This window comes from Sparus aurata, chromosome 7, assembly GCF_900880675.1.
Source record: "Sparus aurata chromosome 7, fSpaAur1.1, whole genome shotgun sequence".
In the NCBI taxonomy this organism is placed as follows: Eukaryota; Metazoa; Chordata; class Actinopteri; order Spariformes; family Sparidae; genus Sparus; species Sparus aurata.
The window spans coordinates 17,046,768-17,068,557 of NC_044193.1; the positions used below are offsets into that span (position 1 = coordinate 17,046,768).

The window sequence follows — 21,790 nt, forward strand, 5'->3', positions numbered from 1 at the left end:
ACACCCCGAGCCCAAGCCCTTCCTCCCTAACTGCTGCCAGGAGCATTTGGGTTCACTGAGCTTTATCCTCCTGATTGCTCTCCGAGGAGCCAGACTCTCCTGCTCCATTATCTCTCCTGTGTGTTGACTAAGGTACCGCTGCAGTTTGCTGATGTTCAGAGCAAACTCAGCGGATGTGCAGCAGGCTCTCTCTCTCTCTCTCTCTCTCTCTCTCTCTCTCTCTCTCTCTCTCTCTCTCCCCGGGTTTAAATATTCAAATGAATTTCTTTGCCGCACTCATGGCCTACTTTTATGGATTCTTTACTATTTTTTATGAATAATTGATGTCCTGTGGCTGCAAGAATATTACAAGGGAGATTTTTACCCTTTATTAATTCATTGTACAGTTATACCTTTTTTTCCATGGGCTTTGCTTTACACATTTTCATCTTTTTTCTCCCTGTCCTACCTCAAGTAATTAGTTAATCAAGCATCACTGATGTGGAAGGATGAGTATATAGAAAATCTTGCCCGGCTCCTTTAAATTCCCCCAAGCACACCCAAACCCTCCCTTGGGTTCCCATGGCAACATTTTCCAGGGGCTCAGTATATGAGGCCATTTGACTGTCTCTTGTAAAATAGTGTATAATGTATGGACCTTATTTTAATTCCAGTCTGGTGTTATTGATCTGTCTTTAATGATAGTTAATTAAAGCAATCGTATAATTGATAGAATCTCATCTGTGTTTATCACCCTCCTCTGATTCTCTCTCTCTCTATTAATAAAATCAAGGTGAGGCATTAGTATCCCATGTTTACTATCAGTACCCCTTTACTGAGAGGATTCCTGTTCTTTATCAGGATATCAGGGAGCCTGATCTTGTCAGTGACAATGATGTACTCAAGGTAGACGTTATAAAATCTGAGAGAAATGTAGAACTCTCGGTTTTTAGTGACATTTACAAGGCCAATCTGAAACATGTTCAAGGCCATTAAAGGGTTTCCTCCTTTTATTCTTTGCCTTGTTTCTGATGTGGTTTGTACAACTTTATCAGGTTTTTGAGATCTTCAGACAAATGTGTTGACTTTGAGTCGAGTTCAAGGCCCTGGTGTCCTTTCACATTTCACAGCTCATTAACAACAGACTCAGCTTTGGATCCAGGATGCTTTCTTCTACAAGCTCAAATATCACATCATCTAAGAAACTTGAGACAGCATCACTTTCATTTTCTCTACAAGAGCTGGACATGATTAATATTTGGGCTACAGCTAACTTACTGTTAGTTATTTTGGGTCTGTTTAGACTATAGAACAAGCCTGACATCTTTAAATTCCCCAAAGCCAAAGATACTCAATTTAATATGAAATGATAAAGTGGCATGTCTCATTTGAAAAGCTGAGATCAGAGGATATTGGCATTCTTTCACTATTTTCTGTAGATCTATAACAGACCAATTGAGTAACATTTAACAACAATAAATGAGTTTCTCCTTTGTTTTTGTTTTCCATAGTGATCATGACATTTGCATATGTTTATCCCTGGACTACTTCAGAGCTGTAGGGAATTGATATGCTATGGACTGGACCCTTTCTTGTGTATCTTCATTTGGTGAGCTGTTGCATGTAATTGTGAACACACCTCCAGCACAGCTGTTGATCATCACATAATTATGGGCTGTGGTTAAGCACTGTGTCACTTTGTGAGTGCTGTGTCTTGAGAAAGGTCTTTCTGACCAGAACATCCACCTTAAACAATTTTTTTAATCAGTGCAGAGGTTAAAAAACTGTGTGTGGGGGGAAATTATTATTTTTCATTGGATTAACACTTCATAATGACCATCATCGATAAATGGTAAATTTGTAGTTTAGTTAATAGTTATTCCATCATCAACAAACAGTGACGTCCAGTTTAAAAAGCATTTATTAAGCAATTCTAAAGGTTTATAAACATCAGTTGCAATGTTATAATGGTCATCCAAATAAGGTGTATAGAGGATCTACACAGTATATATTAACCATCTTCAAACTATAATAAACATCATTTGCAACTTTACAATGAACAATTGCTTAATAAATGGTCTATAAAGCATTGCATTGTTTGTAAGCAGTGAAATAACTATAAACTAAAGCTTAATTAACTATGAACTTACCTTGTTTTACTGATGGTTGTGTTTTAAGTGTTTCTATCTTTTTCATTTGCGGAGTTGTGGTGTCCATCTTTCTAAGATGCCCTCTCTATAATGATGTCCTCCATTCTTAAATTCAATACATGAATCATAACAGACAGATTTACTTTGGAACTTTTGGACCACTCTATCTTTGAGACAAAACTATAGGAAAGAGTAAATCTACCACCTGCACTCCTCCGACTGCGGAGTGAACAAATCTTAGGAAAAGACCTTTATCTGATGTCCTTGTTCGGCAGGAGGCTGTGATTTATTAGCCTCTGCAACCACAGCTCTCCCTGACCTAACAGCCCCTGCTCTTATCCTCCATGCAGGGAGAACACTGCTGCAAGCTGTTCAGTCTGCAGTCATGGTTCAAGAGCTCCCTCTACTGATACATCATGATAGTGCGAGCTGTTACTTCTCAGAGTGTCAGAAGACTCTATACACTTCCCAATCGTGTAGTTTTCGTGCATTTTCACACCGACAAAGAAAAAAGAAATGAAAAAAAAAGCCCATAATCTCACAAAAGTAGTTTATTGTGCCTCTTACTGTTTATATGGCTTTTCTTTGTATGACAAGAGTTGACATAAACAGAGGGTAGACAACACCTTGGCCATGTTTGAAAAAACAAAAACATTAAAACAACATAATCTCAATGTTCTGCCTGCGTCACCATCATTAACATCATGACAGCCCAGCAGAGATTGAAGGGATGAGGTCATCACACAAGTGTTTGTTGTATGACAGCACCATGCCGAGGACATTCACCCAATGACTGAAAACATGTTTAAAGCATTCACACGCACATTCCCGCACACACGCACGCACGACTCAAAATGAGGAGACCTGCCCATATTCAAAAGATGGGACCTCTCACCGCTACAGACTGAATGTTCATATTGCTTCAAAGAGAGACAGAAAATTAAACCTCTGTACTGTACATCAGCCGCGTCCTCGCAGCTGATCGCCAACAGAGACATTTTGGCAATAAAGAAATGATACATGAGAACACATAATCCCCCACGGCTCCTATAAAGAGAGGCGAGGGTGTACACACAAGAAGACAAGATGATATAATGGCTTTTGGGATGAGGAAGGCAGTTTGCTGCATGGATGCCAGCACGAGCAAAGGTGGGGCAGCCGCGACGGTGATGATGATGATGATTTGTCCCCCTCTGGCAGAGTCCGACTGGCATCCATGCTGTTTTTCAGACTTGTCACCTTCTATGTACACGCAGAGGGGTGTTTGAGCTGATCAAAATGGAGTCAAGAATAACACACACATAAATATTGCCTGTTTCTAGCATGCCTGAGCGCAGCTAGAGGTTTGGTCCTTACTGAAAAGCCCTGAGTCTGATTTCAAAATGTCTTCCATAAGGATTCCTGCTTTTGAGTTGCATATGTCTTTGATCGTTTGTTGATGCATAATGTTGCCACTATGAGCGGATGCTGAAAGTGTGTTTGTCTACTGACATCACCAGGGAGTGCTTTAAGGTTGATTGTATTCTATATATTGATGTTTCAGAGATAAAAGCTCACAGCCAGTGACTCTACTCTCAGCTGACGTGATGTGTCTCACTTGAATAGAGGGTCACGAAAGTGCTACATGTATGGTGTGAAGTGTAAATCTCTGTCCAGGCACTCGATACCAGGTCGGCACATCTGCTTCAGCTGAGGGTAGAGTGAAAGAAGTGTGTGTGTGTGTGTGTGTGTGTGTGTGTGTGTGTGTGTGTGTGTTAGTGCATGTGTTAGCGCTCTGCTGTGAGTCCCTGCCAGTAGTCAAACTCATGCTCCAAAGATGACTTCTCCTAACTTTGGCACAAAGATGCTTACTTTCCGCTTTGACAGAGAGCAAAAGAGAATAATGCCAATTCCCTGATAACAGAAACTGATTAAGTTACTGCAACATAACAATAGTCCTCTGGGTTGATTATCATTGACATCCACAGTGAGCCAAAGTGCCCAAAGAAAAACAAAAAAAAGCCCCAGCTAAGCATTGTGTAGCTGCTAAGGAAGACCCAGCCAGTTCTGAATACCCTTCTTTCCCTCTGAATATCTTCTCAGGAAAGCTCTTCAAAGAAAAAGAACTTGTCTACAAGGATTCATATATAAAACCAGAATAACAAATAAAGACAAAAATATAATGGTATATAGATATGTATGGACTTATTCATAAATTGAAAAAAAAAGAAAAAACAATATTCAATAACCACAAAAACAAAAGATAAGCATACTCGATTTGGTTTTGCCCTGTACTCTTGTCTTTTGAGAAATGTGCTTGTTGTAATCCATCAGAATCAAACTGCTCAGTTCTGGTGTCTGGTTTGGCTGTTCCCCTATTTTAGATATAGACAACAATAGTGGGAGAAAAAAAAAGAAGATACTTTTAGCTTTCTGAAAGAGGTTATGTTCTTTTTGTCACTTTAGCGTCCCTCTTGTCAGGAGTTCATGGTTTTTACTGTCATCTCTCCTTTAACTCTTCTGTAGTTCACTTGTCATGGACCATGTGGCCTGAGTTAGAAAGTGTCTGTACACATAAGGCTCTGCTGTGCTCCGCGGTGGAGGACACAGTGATGTGCATTGAGGAGAGAAAGAGGGGGGGAGGGAAGGCCAGCATTTTATTGAGGTGGGAGAGTGAGTGAGGTTGTCTTGTACGTCTCAATGTATGTGTATGTTTGAACGTGTATGCGTGTGAGCATGTGTTTGTATGAAACGCTCTGTTCACTGCGCCCTCCCAACAAGGCCTTTCCTCGACCCATCTATGGCATCCAGAACCCCCCAGGGCTCCCCGTCACTGTCCGAGCCCCTGTCTCGCTCTTCATCCCCCACGTCGTCGTCGTCGTCTTCGTCCTCCTCCTCTGGCGAGGGCTCGCTGCCGTTCTCTGTGGCCCAACTGTCCTCCTCGTCCTCAGCCTCCTGCTTCAGGACGAGGGCTGGTGGCGGAGGTGGCGGCGGCGGTGGAGGCGGCGGGCTGTCGTTAGACTCCGTTTGGTCTTCGAAGGCCTCTGGGTTCTCGAGCATCTCCCTGATCAATGGAGGCATCGGCCCTGGGATCTCCATCTTCAGAGTGATGGCTCTCTCCGCTCCTGGAAGCACAAACATGGTGGTGGTAGATAATTAGTAAATTTGGTCCTGTGTGTTATGAATGGGTTATGACAGTGATCAGGCCACTTTCAGAATAACAATAAGGTATTAACCTATAATCTGTAGGTCTTGTGCTCAAAGCTGTTTAAAGGGGCAACATGTAGGAATTGGTCTCCTGTCAGATTCATGTTTGGAAAGTGATTTGTCCAACTTTGAAATTATCTTTTATTTTGCCTTCTTTCTTTCCAGATATTTATTCATTCCAACACTGTCATCTGTAATGGATTGGGCTGCCCCTCGTTTCTGTGTTGTAATTGTTTGTGTAGGAGTCACTCTCTTTCATACTCACCCTTAGTGCTGATGCCCCTGAGGTCGGTGATCTTCATCAGCATGCGGGGGAACATGTGAGGTTTGTTGGGGCGACGGCGGCGGGCATAAATCTTCAGGGCCTCCAGTAGAGGCTCTTGCAGCTTATCCACTTTCTGGGGCTCCTCTAGATCCATACGGTCTGATGAGGAGAACATTCTCTTTTATTTTCCAGAATTGTACATTATTATAAAAAATCTTTAAACTTACATTATTGTTTGAAATCATTGTATACATCAAAACAAATATCTAGCTCATTTACTCAAGTACTGTGTAATGTATTTATTTTGTATGTTCTTTTGAGGTACTTATTTTACGTATTTTCATTTTCAAATATTGGCAAATCAACATTGAACATTGAAGTGATGATCACATTTAATTAATCATAATTAATATTCAAAAGTATCATACACATTGTTCGGAAATATGCCATGCTGCAAAATAAACACTTCAAGTGCTTTAAGTACATTTGATGCTGATAATTTTGTGCATTTACTTTAAAAAACTCCTATCAAAGCAGTGACATAATTTCCAGAAACACATATTTATTAAAGATACTTCTTCACTACTCATAGTGTACTGTCAGTGTATTTGTGTGTTGCAGTACCTCCACAGATGAGGCAGATGGCGCTGAGGAGGCCAGTTTCTGTGTCGTCCATCTCTAGCGGTAGAAGCTGACCGGCAAAGGCGAACACCAGGTCCGTGAGTGGTCCAAAGCCGGCGTTGTGCATCTGAGTCCGGTTCAGCGTCAGGCCATCTGAGAAGGTCATAGTGTCCTGTTCTGGGGTGTAGCGTGTGCAGATCCTCAGCATCTGTGAGCAATAAGAGGTGGGAAAATATAATGTTAAGTGGCGAAACAAGTGCCAAAATATCTGCAGTGGCTAAAGAGAGACACATCAGCTCAAAGCCTCATACCATTTGTGTGTACCTATTCTCACACCAAACATACAATCAGTGTTATTTGGGCAAACCTTCCTGCACTATCACTTTTCGCCACCAGATGCCAGTATTCCCTCATCTCTCAAGTAATTTACTTGTAAGAAAAGGGGCACTGCTGCCAGAGTAAGTGAAGAAGACAAAAGAGAAAACAAAGACGATGGTTCCTCACCAAAATGTCCAGGCAGGCTGACTTCAGTAGAGTGATCTGGTCAGCGATGGTGAGGGTGGTGAAACCTGGCAGCCGCTTGGCGAATTCCACAATCTTGATGATGCATTTGGTGGAAAGCTCACTGAACTTGTCCCATAAACCCAGATCCAGCTGGACACGGGTGTCTGAGCTGGAGTTCTGGACACACACACACACACACACACACAAATACACACACAGATCAGTGTGTTGTCACAGAGGCGGTGTACAACCCTGTTTGCATCAAGGGCGAGCGTGTCCAAGCCCCACAACATTTACATTTAACATCAATCAAGGACAAAAAAAATCCATTTACATGTTACATCAATCATTCAGAGGCCACACAGATGGCTTAATGGGGAACTGAATTAGTTAAACCACCACTATGTTGGGAAAGCTACGGTGAATTTACGTCTTTGCATGCAATTTGGGAGTCCTGAGTGACGACATTGCTTGAAGAATGTTACCACACACAGTATCGGTGAACAGTAATGGAGGGTGGGTGTGTGTGTGTGTGTGTATGTGTGGGGGTGACTTACGGTGGTGTATTTGCCCAATTGGCAAAGTGATGGGAAGGTTTCTTGGTGAGCTTTGCTGACTTTGTTGACCAACTCCTCTAGCTCTCCACTTAGCTCATAGCTTTCTGGAAGCACCACCTCCTCCTTCACATCCTTCTTCTTCTTGTTTCTGTCATTACGCACCGCTGTGTAAAGAAAAACAAGAAAACAAAGCAGTTAGGAATGCGATTCGCCACGACACTGTGCAAAATCCTTTACTCGTGCAGTTTCAGAGATGAGCAGCAGAATGTTCCCCCTTCTTTATCTGTGATCACATGTAAAAACATCCACAGCACTCATGCTCTGTCTTTCACCACTGTCAAGGACACTGTGCTCGCTGGTGGAAACCAGAACTCGGTAGCAACTGAGGTTGCTCTTAACAGTATTAACATATTTCCTTTAGCACGGCACGGACGTTGGCTATCTCTTTCTTATCACCTGCTCTCTTCCTTGTCCATCTCTCTATCCAGTTGACCGGTGCACAAAAGCCAGCCATCCACTCTCTCCCTCTCTGCCTCCTCTCCCTCCTCCTCCCATACTTTCCTTCCTCTCAGGATATCCAGTAATAGCAGAGGCACAATGTGATCCCGGTCTTAACACACATCCCACACAAACATTACACCCACATACATGTCCCACGGGCTCAGCGAAGGGCAAGAAACTGCCACTTACACGCATCTGCCCGTCAACACACAAGGACAAACTAAAGGGGGGCACAGAACTGTGTCTTTGATTCAGCAAACCGCGTGAATCCTGCCATCGATATTCCTTTGTTAAAACTCAAAATTTAGTTTTCTGCTATGAATGAAAGCAGTGTCTGTGGAGGCCAGAGGGGCGAGGTTTTTGTGGTGAAACAGGAAGTCAAGATCATTTCGTAAAGCGATTAGTCATATGATTGGTACAGTGCCCAGCCTCGCCCTGATCACCACCCCTGGTATGCTCATCATCTGTCTCTCAGCTGCATACTTTCCCAGAGTCTTTGTACACTCCGAGCATTCATAGATCAATACGCTCAACGCTGTGTGAATCAGGTCAGACGTTTAGTCGTGTCTAAGCCAAGTCTAATCTAAATATCAACTGCTTGCCAATCTCTCCGAGGTACTCTGTCCATACTTAGTCCTGATCTATGTCCGTCATATCTGAAGGCACAATCTGCAGCACACACACATGTTTTTTGTGAGTGTAAGAAAGTGAATATCTATGTTTTGGAAGTGGGTCTCTGTATCTCTGGGGACTCCAGTTCCTGGAGGGCTCACCTTCCTTGGACATGCCGACCTCAAAGCACTTCTGCAGCCTGCAGTACTGGCAGCGGTTGCGTGTGACCTTGTTAATCTGACAGTTCTTGTCTCTGTGGCAGGTGTACACCATGTTCTTCTGGATACTGCGGCGGAAGAAGCCCTGAAGCATCAGGAAGCAAGAGACAAAAGGGAAGAGGGCAAGAGAGAGACAGAGAGAAAGAGATTGTGCTTTATAGTCAAGTCATCAAATCAGGGACGTGCGTGACACTGAACTGTTTCCCTGTGATACTCGCTTCTTCTTTTCTCTTTTTCTAACTTGAATCAAGTTCTTTCTTCTTAATTGCTTCAGTTTCCACACTACGATATAAACCATACTACATGGAGACAATATATCCTCTTAGATCTTGAAAATCACTGTGCTGAACTTACCAGACTGTTCAAATTGTTCTAATATTTTTTCATATCCACATTACGTGTGATTATGTATCAGAAAATCTCATTGTGTGAATATTTTGTGCAAGTAACATTAGTCATCCCCGCAATATTGTTATTGATATATTTGGTTAAAATCACATTGTGATATTTGATTTTGTCTCCCAGTCTTAGCATTTGTGTAGTGCTTTGAAGGATTTTTCCAAAAATAATTTATAAATTATGTATCACAATATAGCCTGAAAAAAACTGTGATAAGATTTTCAGGCCTTATCTCCCAGGCCTATCTCGATGAAAAGGCAGGTAACTAATAATTCTTGTAACCCAGCGTCGTTCAAAAAAGGATCTGACAGGTTCTTCTCACCTTGCAGCCCTCACAGGAGCTGACACCGTAGTGGTACCCTGAGGACTTGTCCTGGCACACAAAACATGGTTTGTAGACCCGAGGTGGGGGAGGTGGAGATGGAGAACTGGGTACCATCTCCTCTGAGCTGGTGCTTTGGGTCTCCACCGCTACAGACAAGAGAGAAAAGGAATACAACATGAGCACATGATTTGACATAAATCATTGTCAGACAGCTGCTGAAATGTCACATGTGCGCTTGTAAATACATGTGGCAGACGAAGACGGTCGAGTGCGTTCCATCGCATTGACAACTGACAGCATTTCTTTGTCATTTTCCATTTGAGTTGTGATCATGAATAACGGTGATCGTAAGTTGGTAAATATTTCACCTGGTGTAGGATTGAGATACAGTATCATGTATTCATTTTGGGACTGTGGGAAATTGATAAGATAAGAGATAGAAAAGAAGAACAGAGAATGAACTACAGGCAACTGTCTTATTCCAGACAGCAATTACCACCCTGAGGGGCAACACTCGGGTGCATATTTGGGAGATTACTGTTTCAACGCAAAGAAACAAAAGACGAATGACTGTCTGACAGCAGAGACAAAACTGTTTTTTGCAGCAGTGAGCAAGAGTGCTGTAGATTGACAGCTTCTCTGATAAGGCCAGGTAACAGAGAGAGCGAAAGAGCTGTCGCAGCCAAGAGTCAAAGCTGGCTCTTCCTCATTCCACAGACTGACAACAGCGCATGATGACATCTCGCATGCACAGAAGAGACACATGTCAAACACACATGCGTGCAAAAGCTCTCCTACCAACACAAGCTTGACGTCAGCGATAGCTCGAGACACATACTTGTTACGGTACATTAAACTTCACTTTATTCCACTCATATAAGCGCTTTTGGATGTTCGAGTGTGCAGCGTATGGAGTCCATACTTCCCCCTGGGAAACACACAGAACCAGACCCTCGCCACACATGCTCGCCTGCACAAAATCACAGACACACATGTTGCTCAGGGGAAGTATGGAATCCATACGCTGCACACTTGAACATCCACTTACCCAACAGCACCTCTTTCAACTTTCACCCTTGGTTACCCTCAAACTTCAACCCCCCTCCAACTCTGCATCCCACCACCCCCTGACACACAAACCCTATTTTTCTCCTGTTTCCTGGCCCTAAATTCCTCAGTGCAGCCCTGCCAGGTTTTAATAGAGGCCTAGGCTCGTAAGGCGGCCTGTAAAGGCGGTCCCATGGCTGGACTGGAGGCCCCAGCTCGGCTGGCCTAAACTTTATTGGGACTCGGTCACCTTGGGCAGCTATTCACACCACCAGCTGTAGCTCCCAGCCCGTAAAAAAAGCCAATCATAAAATAAAAAACAGGGAGGCTCTAAAATTCTAACTTTTACTGCGTCCACCTCCCCCCAGCACCTTCAATGGAAAGCACAGAGGGCTAGCCTAAACTTAACCTACAACCCCCCCCCCCCCCAATTCCTCCCCTCTCTCACACCCAAGGCTCGGGCAAAAAAACCACCAGCTTGCCTTTTTACAAGAGAGGGGAGACTTCAAAAAGAAGAAAAAAAGGGGGCATAAAAAGAGGAATTTGATAAAAAACAGAGAAAGGGGCAGAAGGGGGAGGAGAGGACACAGTTGCTCCTGAGGGCAAGTCTTGTTCAAGACCAAGCTGACCATTGCCACCCCCCCTTACTGCAGCTGCTGTGACTGGCCGGCTACTACCTCATTAATGATAGTAACAGAAATATGTCAGACATTTTCATTTGTTGCTTGCTGGTCAAACATCTGTTTTTCATATGTGTTTTTATATTTGACAATTCAGAATCCACATTTGAATTCCTCCTTTGAAAGCCTCACTTTGCTGGAGGCAAAGATGTTTTCCATTAGTTTTAAGAGCGATCCCCAAGCCAAATGTGCAAATCAATCTAAAACCTGAAGTCTACGCCCGCTGAATGTTTCTACAGCAGTTCTCATATCTCCCTGGCCAGAATGTAACAAAGCAGCAGGGTCAGTGGGAGAGCAGAAACCCTCTGAACGTGCCATGAACCTTTGTGTTTATGCAATAATAACAGTCAGCGAATGAGGCTCCAGACCAAGCGCTGACAGCCCCTCAGAAAAGGACAAACCATACGTGGCGTCAAGTAACGAGCACTGACTGACACCCTCTAAATGGAGAAAGAAAGCGAGCCAAAGGGAGAAAGGCCGTCCTGGAGAAAACTCGGACAGCGGTGGAGGGGGAAAATACATCAGGCTCCGTCAACACGTTGAACCTGGTTCCTGCCAGAGAACATGACTCCTGTACCCACCTCCTAGGCCTCGCCTCATTCAGCCTGCTCCATCCAAATCCCCCGCACCACTTACCCCAGGGCGCCACAGTGAGAGGGCCCATTCAGGCAGCCGCCCTGAGCCCCTTTACCCAGTCTCCTCAACTCGGCTCATCACTGTTTAGAAAACAAAGCCCTGTGAAATGAGAGGCCCTCCTTATCAGCGCTCCGAGGCCTGGGGCACCATTTGCATGACAATCCGCCGGCCGAGGCCTGCGAGCTGATGACGGACAGATGAGATGAGAGGAGTGGGATAGGTGGGTGGCTGCTGTTGTTGGGGGAGGAGAAGAGGAGGGAAGAAGGAGGGACAGTTGAGTCACCAGTAGCCACTGTTGGTTTCCTGCTAAGTATCAGTTTACTCCATAATCCCTTCTCTCAATACTCTCTGCGCACAAGTGGCCCAGCTGCACTGACCAGGCTTAATCCCCTGGTCACACACACACACAGAGATACTATTCAATGGCTACAAACAACACACACACGCACACAGGAGGATAATATCCACTAGCAAACAACACAAAGAACAATCAGCACCCCCTTACATTAAACCAAAGTGCTCCAGCCTGAGTGGGACGTGCAGTACATCATTTTCCACAACCTCATTAGATGTGAAATGTAACTGCACACGACAGAAATAGCTGTTTAGCTGAAGGTGACTCCAACTAGGTCAATTACATTAAATTCTAGGTCAAGTCAGCTGGGCCAATCAATGTCCCTTTAGGTTCAACAGATAGGAGACAAAAAGAGAGAATGGAGGAGATAGTATAGAAAATCAAGGGAACAGCGGTAACGCTGAAGCTGCCTGTTGTTCACTCAACTGGAACGGGGAGTGTCTCTAATGTATGTGAGCAGAGGCATGACTGTGCAGCTTGTGTTTTTTATGTTGCAACACACTCCTTTTAACTAAGCAGCATATGACATTCTGGCAGCGTAGCAAGTTTTCTTTCACAATAGGCCTGCAGATTTTGTCTACGTGACTCGGTGTGATTGAATCTTCAGTGGGAACGCTGTCTTGGCATGCGAGAGCGAAGGCACAGGCTGTTTCTGCGCGAGGCCAGCGTGCATACAGTACGGTACACGAGTGAGTGGCACAGATATATTTGTAGGTGTTCACTTGGGTGTTTATGTCATTTGCATGTGTCCCACTCCAGCCATGGGCGCTGCAGCCTCTATTTGATTTGCAAATGCAGCACCGTGTAACAGTGCAGCGGTGGGCTCCACTGTTCCCCATTACAATATCCTCAAGTGTGTGTGCGAGTGTGTGGTTAATTTTCTGTTCACGTTGTCTGCAAGCATGGACATGTGGAGCCTTTGTATCCATCTATACCTTCATTTAACAGCCTGTAGACCTTGCATGTCCCTGTCGAATGCACCGAGCAGTAAAAGAGTGTGTGAGACTTGGAGGCAGTGTGTGAGAGAGGGGCTCACTGTGAAAAGAAGAGGGGTGGGTACTGGGCAGACAGCAAGTGGCAGAAGGGGAGCAGATTGAGAGAGGATGGTGAACAGTGGACTGGAAGACTTGCTGGCACACTAGGTGGGGCCTTTGAGGGTGCCCTTGGCCCTCTACCCCATGGCAGAGGCTTTTGCACCATAGCGTGCTCACTGAGTGACCATCAGCACACGGAAAGGTTTCTAAGAAAAACTAGGCTTCATGAAAGAGGAAAAGAAAGTACCACACCCTTGTCTGTGGTGCCAGCGTGTTTCACTCTCCTTCTCTGTTTCTCTGCCCACGTCTTCCTGCCATCCCTCAGAGGCTTCTGCTACAAGGTCCCACACAGCACACTCGTTTCCTTCCTCTTGTCAGTACCAGTCTTTCCGGAGGATCTCCGTCACCGCTTTTGCTTCTGCATCCCTCGCTGCTACACCTTTCTCTCATGTGCTAATAATACTGTTCAAGCGCGCAACTGAGTCACTTGCAGGTTGTTTTTAGGTGGGAGGTCTATCAAGTCTCCATTGTGCAAGTTACACAAGCGCTCACAATGTAACCTGCCCGCAACTGAGAAAGAAATTGTTTGTATGGTGGAGAAGTCAAAAGCTGGGAGGGAGGGAGGGAGGAAGGGAGGGAGGAATGTGTGTGCGTGTTGACAGGGGAGGGGGGGGGGGGGGGGGGTTCTTTCATTAAAGGTGCTGAGCAGTAGCAACGCCTTTCAACAGCTGTCAGAAAGCTCATTACCTGGGCTCCTACAGACACACACATTCACTCACAGGCCTGTAAAGCGGCCTTTAAAACAAGGTCTATGATAAACCGGGCTGCCAACCAGGAGATGTCCAGGAGTGGTGAGAAACCAGACATTAACACACACCCCTCAAGGAATTTACACCTTTCTGTCAGAACCAACAGAAAGTCATGAAACACAGACAGAGATGGACACATGTGTGAGCACATGATGCACGTAGATAATCTGAAAGAGCAGGACATCTTGGCATGCGTTCATAGCTGCTAATGACAAAACTTTTGATTGGCACGGCATACAAACTCCTTCCAACACACATACACACACACACACACACACACTTCTTTATCTATAACTCCACCAAAGAAAAAGTGTACAAGCCGAGCAGAGCAGGAAAGGCAGCAGGTGGGATAAGCCTGTATCCTCAGGGCACATTTTAAAAAGTGGAATTACCCTTGCAGTCTGGTGGTGCTCTCAAAACACCCTTTCTTCTTTACAGCACCTCATAAAGGGCCTTTTGATATTTTCTTGATGGAGTCGGCCAAGCCAACATTTGGCAGCGAGCACCCCCCTTTTCCTGCACCACACAACCCTGTCAAGAAACACACAACTTGGCTTCAAACGGACAAACTTGCCCACTGAGCCGCCTGTCCCCCGTGAACCCAGCAAAAAAAAAAACCAGAAAAGTTTCCTTCAAATGTCCTTGTACAAAACCTGAGGAAGGAGGTATTAAAATGAGAGGGAAAATTAAAGGAAACATCATTTCAATGAAAGGATTTTAGTCAGTGGCCTTTTATGGTTTGTGCAGGAAAAAAGCAGACAGTCAAGTGCAGATCTGTGGAAAAAATGTGCCTCCTCATCCCTGTGGTGAGCTCCAGCTGACTCTTCATCTGCCCACCAGAAGACAGAAAGGAGCACAGCTCTCCTCCATTGACTGGAGAGTGAACCCAAACCTGGCAATCCGGCGCAGGCCCAGGCCATTGATCATGTCAAGTAGACAGGACAAGTCACGGGCAGGCGAGGAAGCAGACAGAGAGTGGAGGCAGGCAGGCAGACAGGCGAGGTGAGGAGAGAGGAGAAGAGAGTCATCGAGGCAAACCCTGAGTCTTTGATCCTCAGGTTGTTTCTCGTCCTCCCAGACTTCCTCTCACCATCTGTAGCCCTGGCTCTCACCTGTCTGTGTCTGGCAAGGCCGCTAGCACTCGTTCAATTGCTATTGCTTCCTCCCCACAACAATAGAAACCTACAAAAGTAGAAGTAGCCCAGCTGTAGCTGCAGCCTCGCTCTGTCAGAGGAAGTGAGGGGAAAGGAGGATAACGTAAACAACAACAGTAGTATTCACTCTAACTCATTGGGGAAGCACCGCAGACCAAAGCGTGCAAACGCAAACCTCTTATTGGAAGGAACAAGCACACCCACAAGTCGTAGTACACAGTTCATTCCCATTTGACATGTAAATGTCTGTGCCCAAGCGTTTACACACACTGCCCCTGTGCTGCAGCTCAGTTTAACAAAATCATGTAAAGTAATTTATCTAACATCTCTTCTGTTTTTACATTTACTCAGACCAGATTTGCATTTACTGCTGCATTTCTCCTGCATCTATTCACTGGAAAGGACCAAATGCAAGCGATGAACAAGCATAAGAGACTGAGAAAGAGTGATAGAGCAGCCGGAATATGACTGTGACTTCCTGATGCTGAATGATTGGCCGTCCGTATGTCTGAGGTATTGCAAAACTGGCACAAAACCCCCTAAAACTGGCACAAGCACTCAGAGTCATATCAGATGTAGAAGTAACTGAGAAACTTCTGCTTTGAGTGATTCAGCCGAGCAGTGATGCATATCAGAGTTTTTCACTTTTGCCTGGCAACCAACCGCCAACAGGTTGCCCAACTCTCTGTCTCTAGGCGGAGGCTGACAAGAACCTCAGATTGGGGCTGCACAGTGATTCATTTCCTCCTCTGTCTGCATGTCAATGCGATGGAAGTTCCATGGGACATTAATGTAAGGAAATAACATCACATTTTGACAATTACCATATTAAATACGTCACAGAGAAAAAAAGCAAGCAGTGTCCATTCAGTCAGTTCCCATAACAGCAGTGTGCCCTGAACTCATTCAGCATTCCTGAACAAGGCATAAATCATTGCGAGCAGCCCCTTACTCCTTTGCTGGATCGCTTCCTGTCTAACTGGCTGTCTGGCTGGCTGGCTGGTTTTCGCTCAATGTTTTCTGGCAAATGTGAGGTGCTCAAACAGTGGAGCAGGAGCTAATAAATCCAGGCCTACTGACAGGAGGACTACAGCCGGTTCTCGTTCAATCACAGGTCAGGCTACAGTGAAGACCCTGATATCCATTAAGTAATCTCAGCTAGCTAGAAGCCACTAAAGAGCATGTGCTCCCTGTGTGTCCATGCATGCCTGCTCGTGTGTGTCATGTGTGTAAGTGAGAATGCACTTCTTGTGTCAGATTCAGGGGCCCACTGACACAGTGAAAGTGTTTACATGCACTCATTAACTTGGAAATTGTTGGATTTCTGCAGTAGCCTGATTCTCTTGTAAGAGAGATTTAGATCTAGATGTGTTAAACTTTTACTAGATGGCGTCACGATTCGAAACCAAAAATTGGTCAAAATGAGCTTTCATTTTCAATCATCGAAATCTTGAGCAAGATTTTCCGGTTTTTATTTTCTCTCTCCACCCTGGCCTACCAGTGCAAGTCTGTGCTACTGGCTGGTACAGGACAGGAGCTAAGTCGCCATCGCTTCAGATGTTGGGTTTATTCTCCTTTTCAGAAATCTTTTATTAATTTGTTTTGTAGGGGACAAATTTGAGATTGAGGTTGAACTTTGCAACAATCGTAATTTCTATCTTTTGAATCTCCAGATGGTGGTATTTTTTGTTGGGAAACTTTTGTTGAATCTTTAGTTTTTGGTTATCATTACTTCAACTTGCGTAACATGCAAAAACTGGGCATCCAAAACCTGAACAAAATAGAAACAGAAACTAAAATAAATAAATCAGCTTCCATTTGTGTAATAAGCAACAGGAGCAATTGTGTGGTCTGAGGATGACAGCATGTTGGAGTGAAATCTGATTACTGACCAGCTGTATGTTAAGTTTTCATGACGCGAACACATTCTCCTGTTTCCTGCGTTAACCTGATTTCTAACAATAACCTGGCTGCGTGTGCATGTAAACAAAGAGAGACAAACACACATACTCAGGCTAGAAGTTCTCATTTGATACAGTAAAAGGTCCCAGTCTGTCCCCTAAGCACACGATTAAAGGCATGTCAGCGTACACACACCTGTTCACCCCCTTCAGTGATCACACAGGCATAATAAACAAAAACACATACGCGCATAAACAAATGAGCTCATTCACCATTTCCAGAAAAGTGGTCATGGCAGTTGCACACATACATATTGGCAGAATTTGACTAATGTTCAAGTGAAAACGCCAGCGGGCCTCCCTCCCTCCCTCCCTTCTTCGACCAACTCCTCTTCCATCACTCTCCACCCCCTGAGCCCAGATAATAGCTGTACTACACCAGCCGCCCACCACTCCCTGCCAAACACTGTTGGCTACGTAAACACAGCCCATTCACACTCACACACACACACACACACACACACACACACACACACACACACACACACACACACACACAGAGGGAGGACATTTGGGCTCGTCTGGGTCTCTAGTCAGGGCTTGGCTGTCCAAGCCCACCGCTTCTCATAACAGTGAGCCCCTAGCAACGCTCGAGCCAAGCTGTCAGTCAATAACACGCCGGTAGCAGAACTTCAGCTCACATACACAAGCTCCTATATACACTATACACAAAATACACATGTGTGGCAGTACATCGAGTGCTGACCAGAGACTCCAATAGGTGCAAATGCCAAGGTGCACACCCATACACACACACTGGCTGCCAATTGCCCACACCTTTGTACAAGGGAAAATGTGCCTGGCAGGCTGAGAGCTTTTCTAAGTAAACAGCCATAATAGCAGCAGCCAGACATGGGTGTTAGGGTGGGCAGCCACAATAACTCTGTGACCAGCAAGCTATTGTGAAAGAACTTACGAAAGTCCACATTTTATACTCGACTGATACAAAGGGGCTAACTGTTGCCTCATAACAGTCTGTTCTGTCATGTTGTCTTCAATTTCCTTCTAATATTACGAAATCCTGCTAAAGAATTTCACTAAGACGTACAGGACAAGACAAACAGAGAGTCGGAGGTGACAGATTCAGGCTCCACATGGCCGATGAGTTTTATTTACAGTGGTGTGAGTGACGCTGCTGAGGGGCTATAAACTGCTATTAGAACGGAGCTGGATTCCAACACAGGCCTGTGGAATCCAGCCTGGCACATTGTCTGTCTCTGGATTTGACACAGCAGTCTGGGTGCAGCAGCGCCAGCCAAAGAGGGCACGCAAACACCACACACGATAACTTATAGACACCAGACTCACATACAGACAGCACACACGTACGCAAGCACTGGGTGCCACTCTTGTATTTATGCATAAGCAAAACCAGAAAGAATGGAGGGCTTGTGGAAAAAACGCAACTGCAGGGACTGAATCTGTTTATTTATAGGCGTCACTGCCTATTAATGGGCTTGGCTATTACAGCAGGGCTGAGACAGATCTGTTAGCAAGGTGATGTGGAACTGCAACACAAATAGTACTATACTGAAAGTGTCATCACGCTATGAAAATGTTTTCCATGCTCTCACGTCACATAATGCAGCAAATATGGCTAGAATTTAATTATTTTCATGACAATTTCAGATTAACATTCAATTGCACAAGTGTGTATATAACACACTGCATAGACTGCAATGATTAATCAATTAGTTCCTATTTGTAAGAAAGTTGATTTTGGTGTCTCATTCCCAACTTGTCAAATACTGATGCTTTGGGATGGCAGCAGACCCGACCTACAATCCCAAAGTCTCAGTATATAATGAAGTGGGAGTGAGACTTACACATAGGACCTTTAAATCAAACTATTCTGAACCGATGACTTTGTTTGAGCGTTTTCGTAGGAAACTAAAATAAATTAATAAATTTGATTTTGGCTTCTTAAATGTGAATATTTCCTTGGTTCTTTCTTCCACTATGACAGTAAACTGAATATATTTGGGTTGTGGAAAAAACAAGACACTTGAGGATGTCATCTTGAGCTTTATGATAAGTTGATCAGCATTATTTTTCATTTGACCAAACAACTTATCAATTGATGGAGAAAAATAAATGGCTGATTAATCGACACTGAAAATTAGTTGCAGCCCTATTTCTGCAGCTGCCAGAGCTACTGCAAAATAGATAATTATTAAGATTTATATAGCATAAATAAAAGCCTGTGTATACACACACTCAAAAATATGTGTATTTATAAACAACTTGACTTAAAAGGGGCTTTCTAACATCTAAAAGGACTCTAAAATTTAGTGTTTTTGAAATACAGTTTGGAATTACAAACATTAAAGGTTTTCTCTCAGGCTTCAATGTTATGCACATTTCACTTTGTACCTCACACAGCTCATTTAGCTGCACTGGCATAACTGTTTTAAGAGACAAGTGAAGGTTTGTCCGTCGGGCATATCAATTACGACTCAATGACCTTGGGCCGGCTGACTACTTAAGCCCCTTTTAACTTCAGCACATTCATTTGACATTATCTTGAAAGGATCAACAAGGTTTATGTATATATAACAGCACTGACAAGTCCTCATCAGAACAACGGTCTTAGTCCCCTCCTCACACACACACACACACACCTCCCCCCTAACCAAGATACCACTATCTAATCCCAGTCCTGCCCCCTCAGGCATTCTAATCTTTTAATTGAATCTTTTGTAATTATAATGAAATAACTGCGGACTTCCATCAGGGGGAAAATGATCAGGGCCAGAATGTGCCAGCGGTCACAGGAAGCTCTTATTTCTCTGCCACTGCTGCCGCGATATAACCCCATTTCAATTAGCTCCTCAATTCACATTTGAACAGCGCATTAAGGGAAAACAAAGAGGCGTGTGTCCCTGTGTGTGTGTGTGTGTGTGTGTGTGAGGGTATGATTGCATGCATGGTGATTGATTACTCCAGCGATCTATTACTGCCATGCCACTCTTCTCTTCTATAGTATGTATCGCTTGGAGGAATCACAATTAATATCCAAACTCAAAAAAAGATCGAGCTACAACGAGTGTGTTTTGGTGAGAAAAACACGCTTCCCCTTCTTCTGACCCTGGAGAACTGCTAAGCGTAATTGCCTCATTCTTCTACGCAAATGAACATTGACGGAGTGGGGATTGGTCCACATAGGCCTTCTCAAATGGCTTCCCTGGCAGTTGACTAATTCAGTTCTCATTGACGTATGACTAAATCAGTGTCCATTATCCATACGCGCTGGGCAGTTCAGATGTAGTACCAGCTCCGCAGTAGAAGGCACTTAAGAGCATTACACAAGCTGAGCCAGTTGAAAGGATCTCCTTTTCAGCAAGTTGACAAGGCCGCCACACATGGTGTAGATCTGACATTGGCCAGGCCGTAGCCTCTGACTAACCTCTGACATTGAATTCTCCCACTGGTGAACAAAAAAACAGGAAAACTGACCACACACTTTAAAGTCCAGCGACAGTGACACTTATCACCGCAGGAGATTTATTGCCAGGACAATAGGATGGACTCATTCTGTGTCAGATTTAGGGGACAAAGAAATAGGGGCAATCTTAAGATTTCTAACATCCATGTTTTTTATGAAATCTACCTCAAAGTACCATTTTTCCACACACGTTGAACTCGTTTTACAAAATCTGGCCGCAGTAATTCATTGTTAAGTATTACTGCCAGGGCCAGTAGACTCTCTTTCCGAACCCGGTGGTTATTTTGGAGTGCAGAGAGAGTGTGTGTGCTTGTGTGAGCGTGGCATTAGGAGCCAGACAGGTCCCTCTGTTGTGCAGCTGGGCTGGCTTAATGAGATATCAGACTCAAACATCAATTCATCAGCCTCATTGATGAGGACAATGAGGGGCAACCGCTTCAGTAAAGAGAGGCATTATGGCTCCTCATGTGGGGATAGGGCGGCCTTGTTTACAAAGGTTATTGGGCACAGAGGGCTTGAAACAGTACACCACACCACAGCCTCCACTTTGCTCTGCTCTGCTACACTCATCTCCCTTACCCTCGGGGCAGCTTTCTTGCGACTTTTTTATCTCTTTGATTTTCAGGAACAAAGACCCAAATGAGAGAAAATTTACTTCTGGAATCCGGAGGCCTAATTTTTAAATGTGTGCATGTGTGTGAATGGGTTAAAAGGAGAGGCCATAGAGGTCTGATTGATTAAATAAACAAATCTCATCTTGTTATCATCAGGGCTCCCCCTAGCTAAGCAGAGCAGGCTGGGCTGGCTGGAGTCCCCCCCTGGCCTCGGCCTCCACTGACAGGGCATCTGTCTTCATTAAAGCTCAGCCAGTGTGCATGACAGCCACTGAAACGCTGGTGTCTTCACGATTAATGAAGACAGATGACCCCCCCCACCCCCCCCGAGAGGCAGTAAAAAGGAACAAAAAGCAGGAGGACGAACAAACAGAAAAATAGAAAAACACAAATTCAAAACGCGTCCCAGAAACTAGAACACAGTGAAGCTGTTTATCCCGCTGCTCTATCTCTTCTTGTATTCCTGATTGTTTTTCTGCTGTCATATCTGGCTCACCACACACACACATCCCCCCACTCCTTTTCCACTCTCACACGCTCTCTCACAGCAGTAGCGGCCCCCTGGAAGTGTATGGAAATGGACCCCAGTTTTGTCTGTCCAGAGACAGGCCTGTTGTTAGACTGAGCGTCGGAGGAAAAATGAGTGTGTGACAGAAAAGAAAAGCTGTCCAGAGGCTTTTTTTTAAAAAGGACTGTGTATGCATTCCACATTTCTAATTTATATTCATCCGTTTCTCC

The 21,790-nt window shown here is 44.5% G+C and overlaps 1 protein-coding gene across 4 annotated transcripts in view; it reads right to left on the bottom strand.

Annotated features, from left to right (window-relative positions):
* Positions 1-2,662: 2,662 nt before the first annotated feature.
* rarga (retinoic acid receptor gamma a) overlaps positions 2,663-21,790 on the bottom strand; it is a 44,185-nt gene continuing 25,057 nt past the window's right edge. For all 4 annotated transcript variants that reach the window (XM_030422433.1, XM_030422431.1, XM_030422432.1 and 1 more), the window contains 7 exons: positions 9,315-9,463; positions 8,537-8,678; positions 7,263-7,426; positions 6,706-6,882; positions 6,205-6,409; positions 5,581-5,739; positions 2,663-5,233 (listed from right to left, as the gene is read on the bottom strand). In XM_030422433.1, the coding sequence (XP_030278293.1) occupies positions 4,869-5,233; positions 5,581-5,739; positions 6,205-6,409; positions 6,706-6,882; positions 7,263-7,426; positions 8,537-8,678; positions 9,315-9,463 (1,361 nt within the window). In that variant the 3' untranslated portion in view covers positions 2,663-4,868. The remainder of the gene's footprint in view (positions 5,234-5,580; positions 5,740-6,204; positions 6,410-6,705; positions 6,883-7,262; positions 7,427-8,536; positions 8,679-9,314; positions 9,464-21,790) is intronic.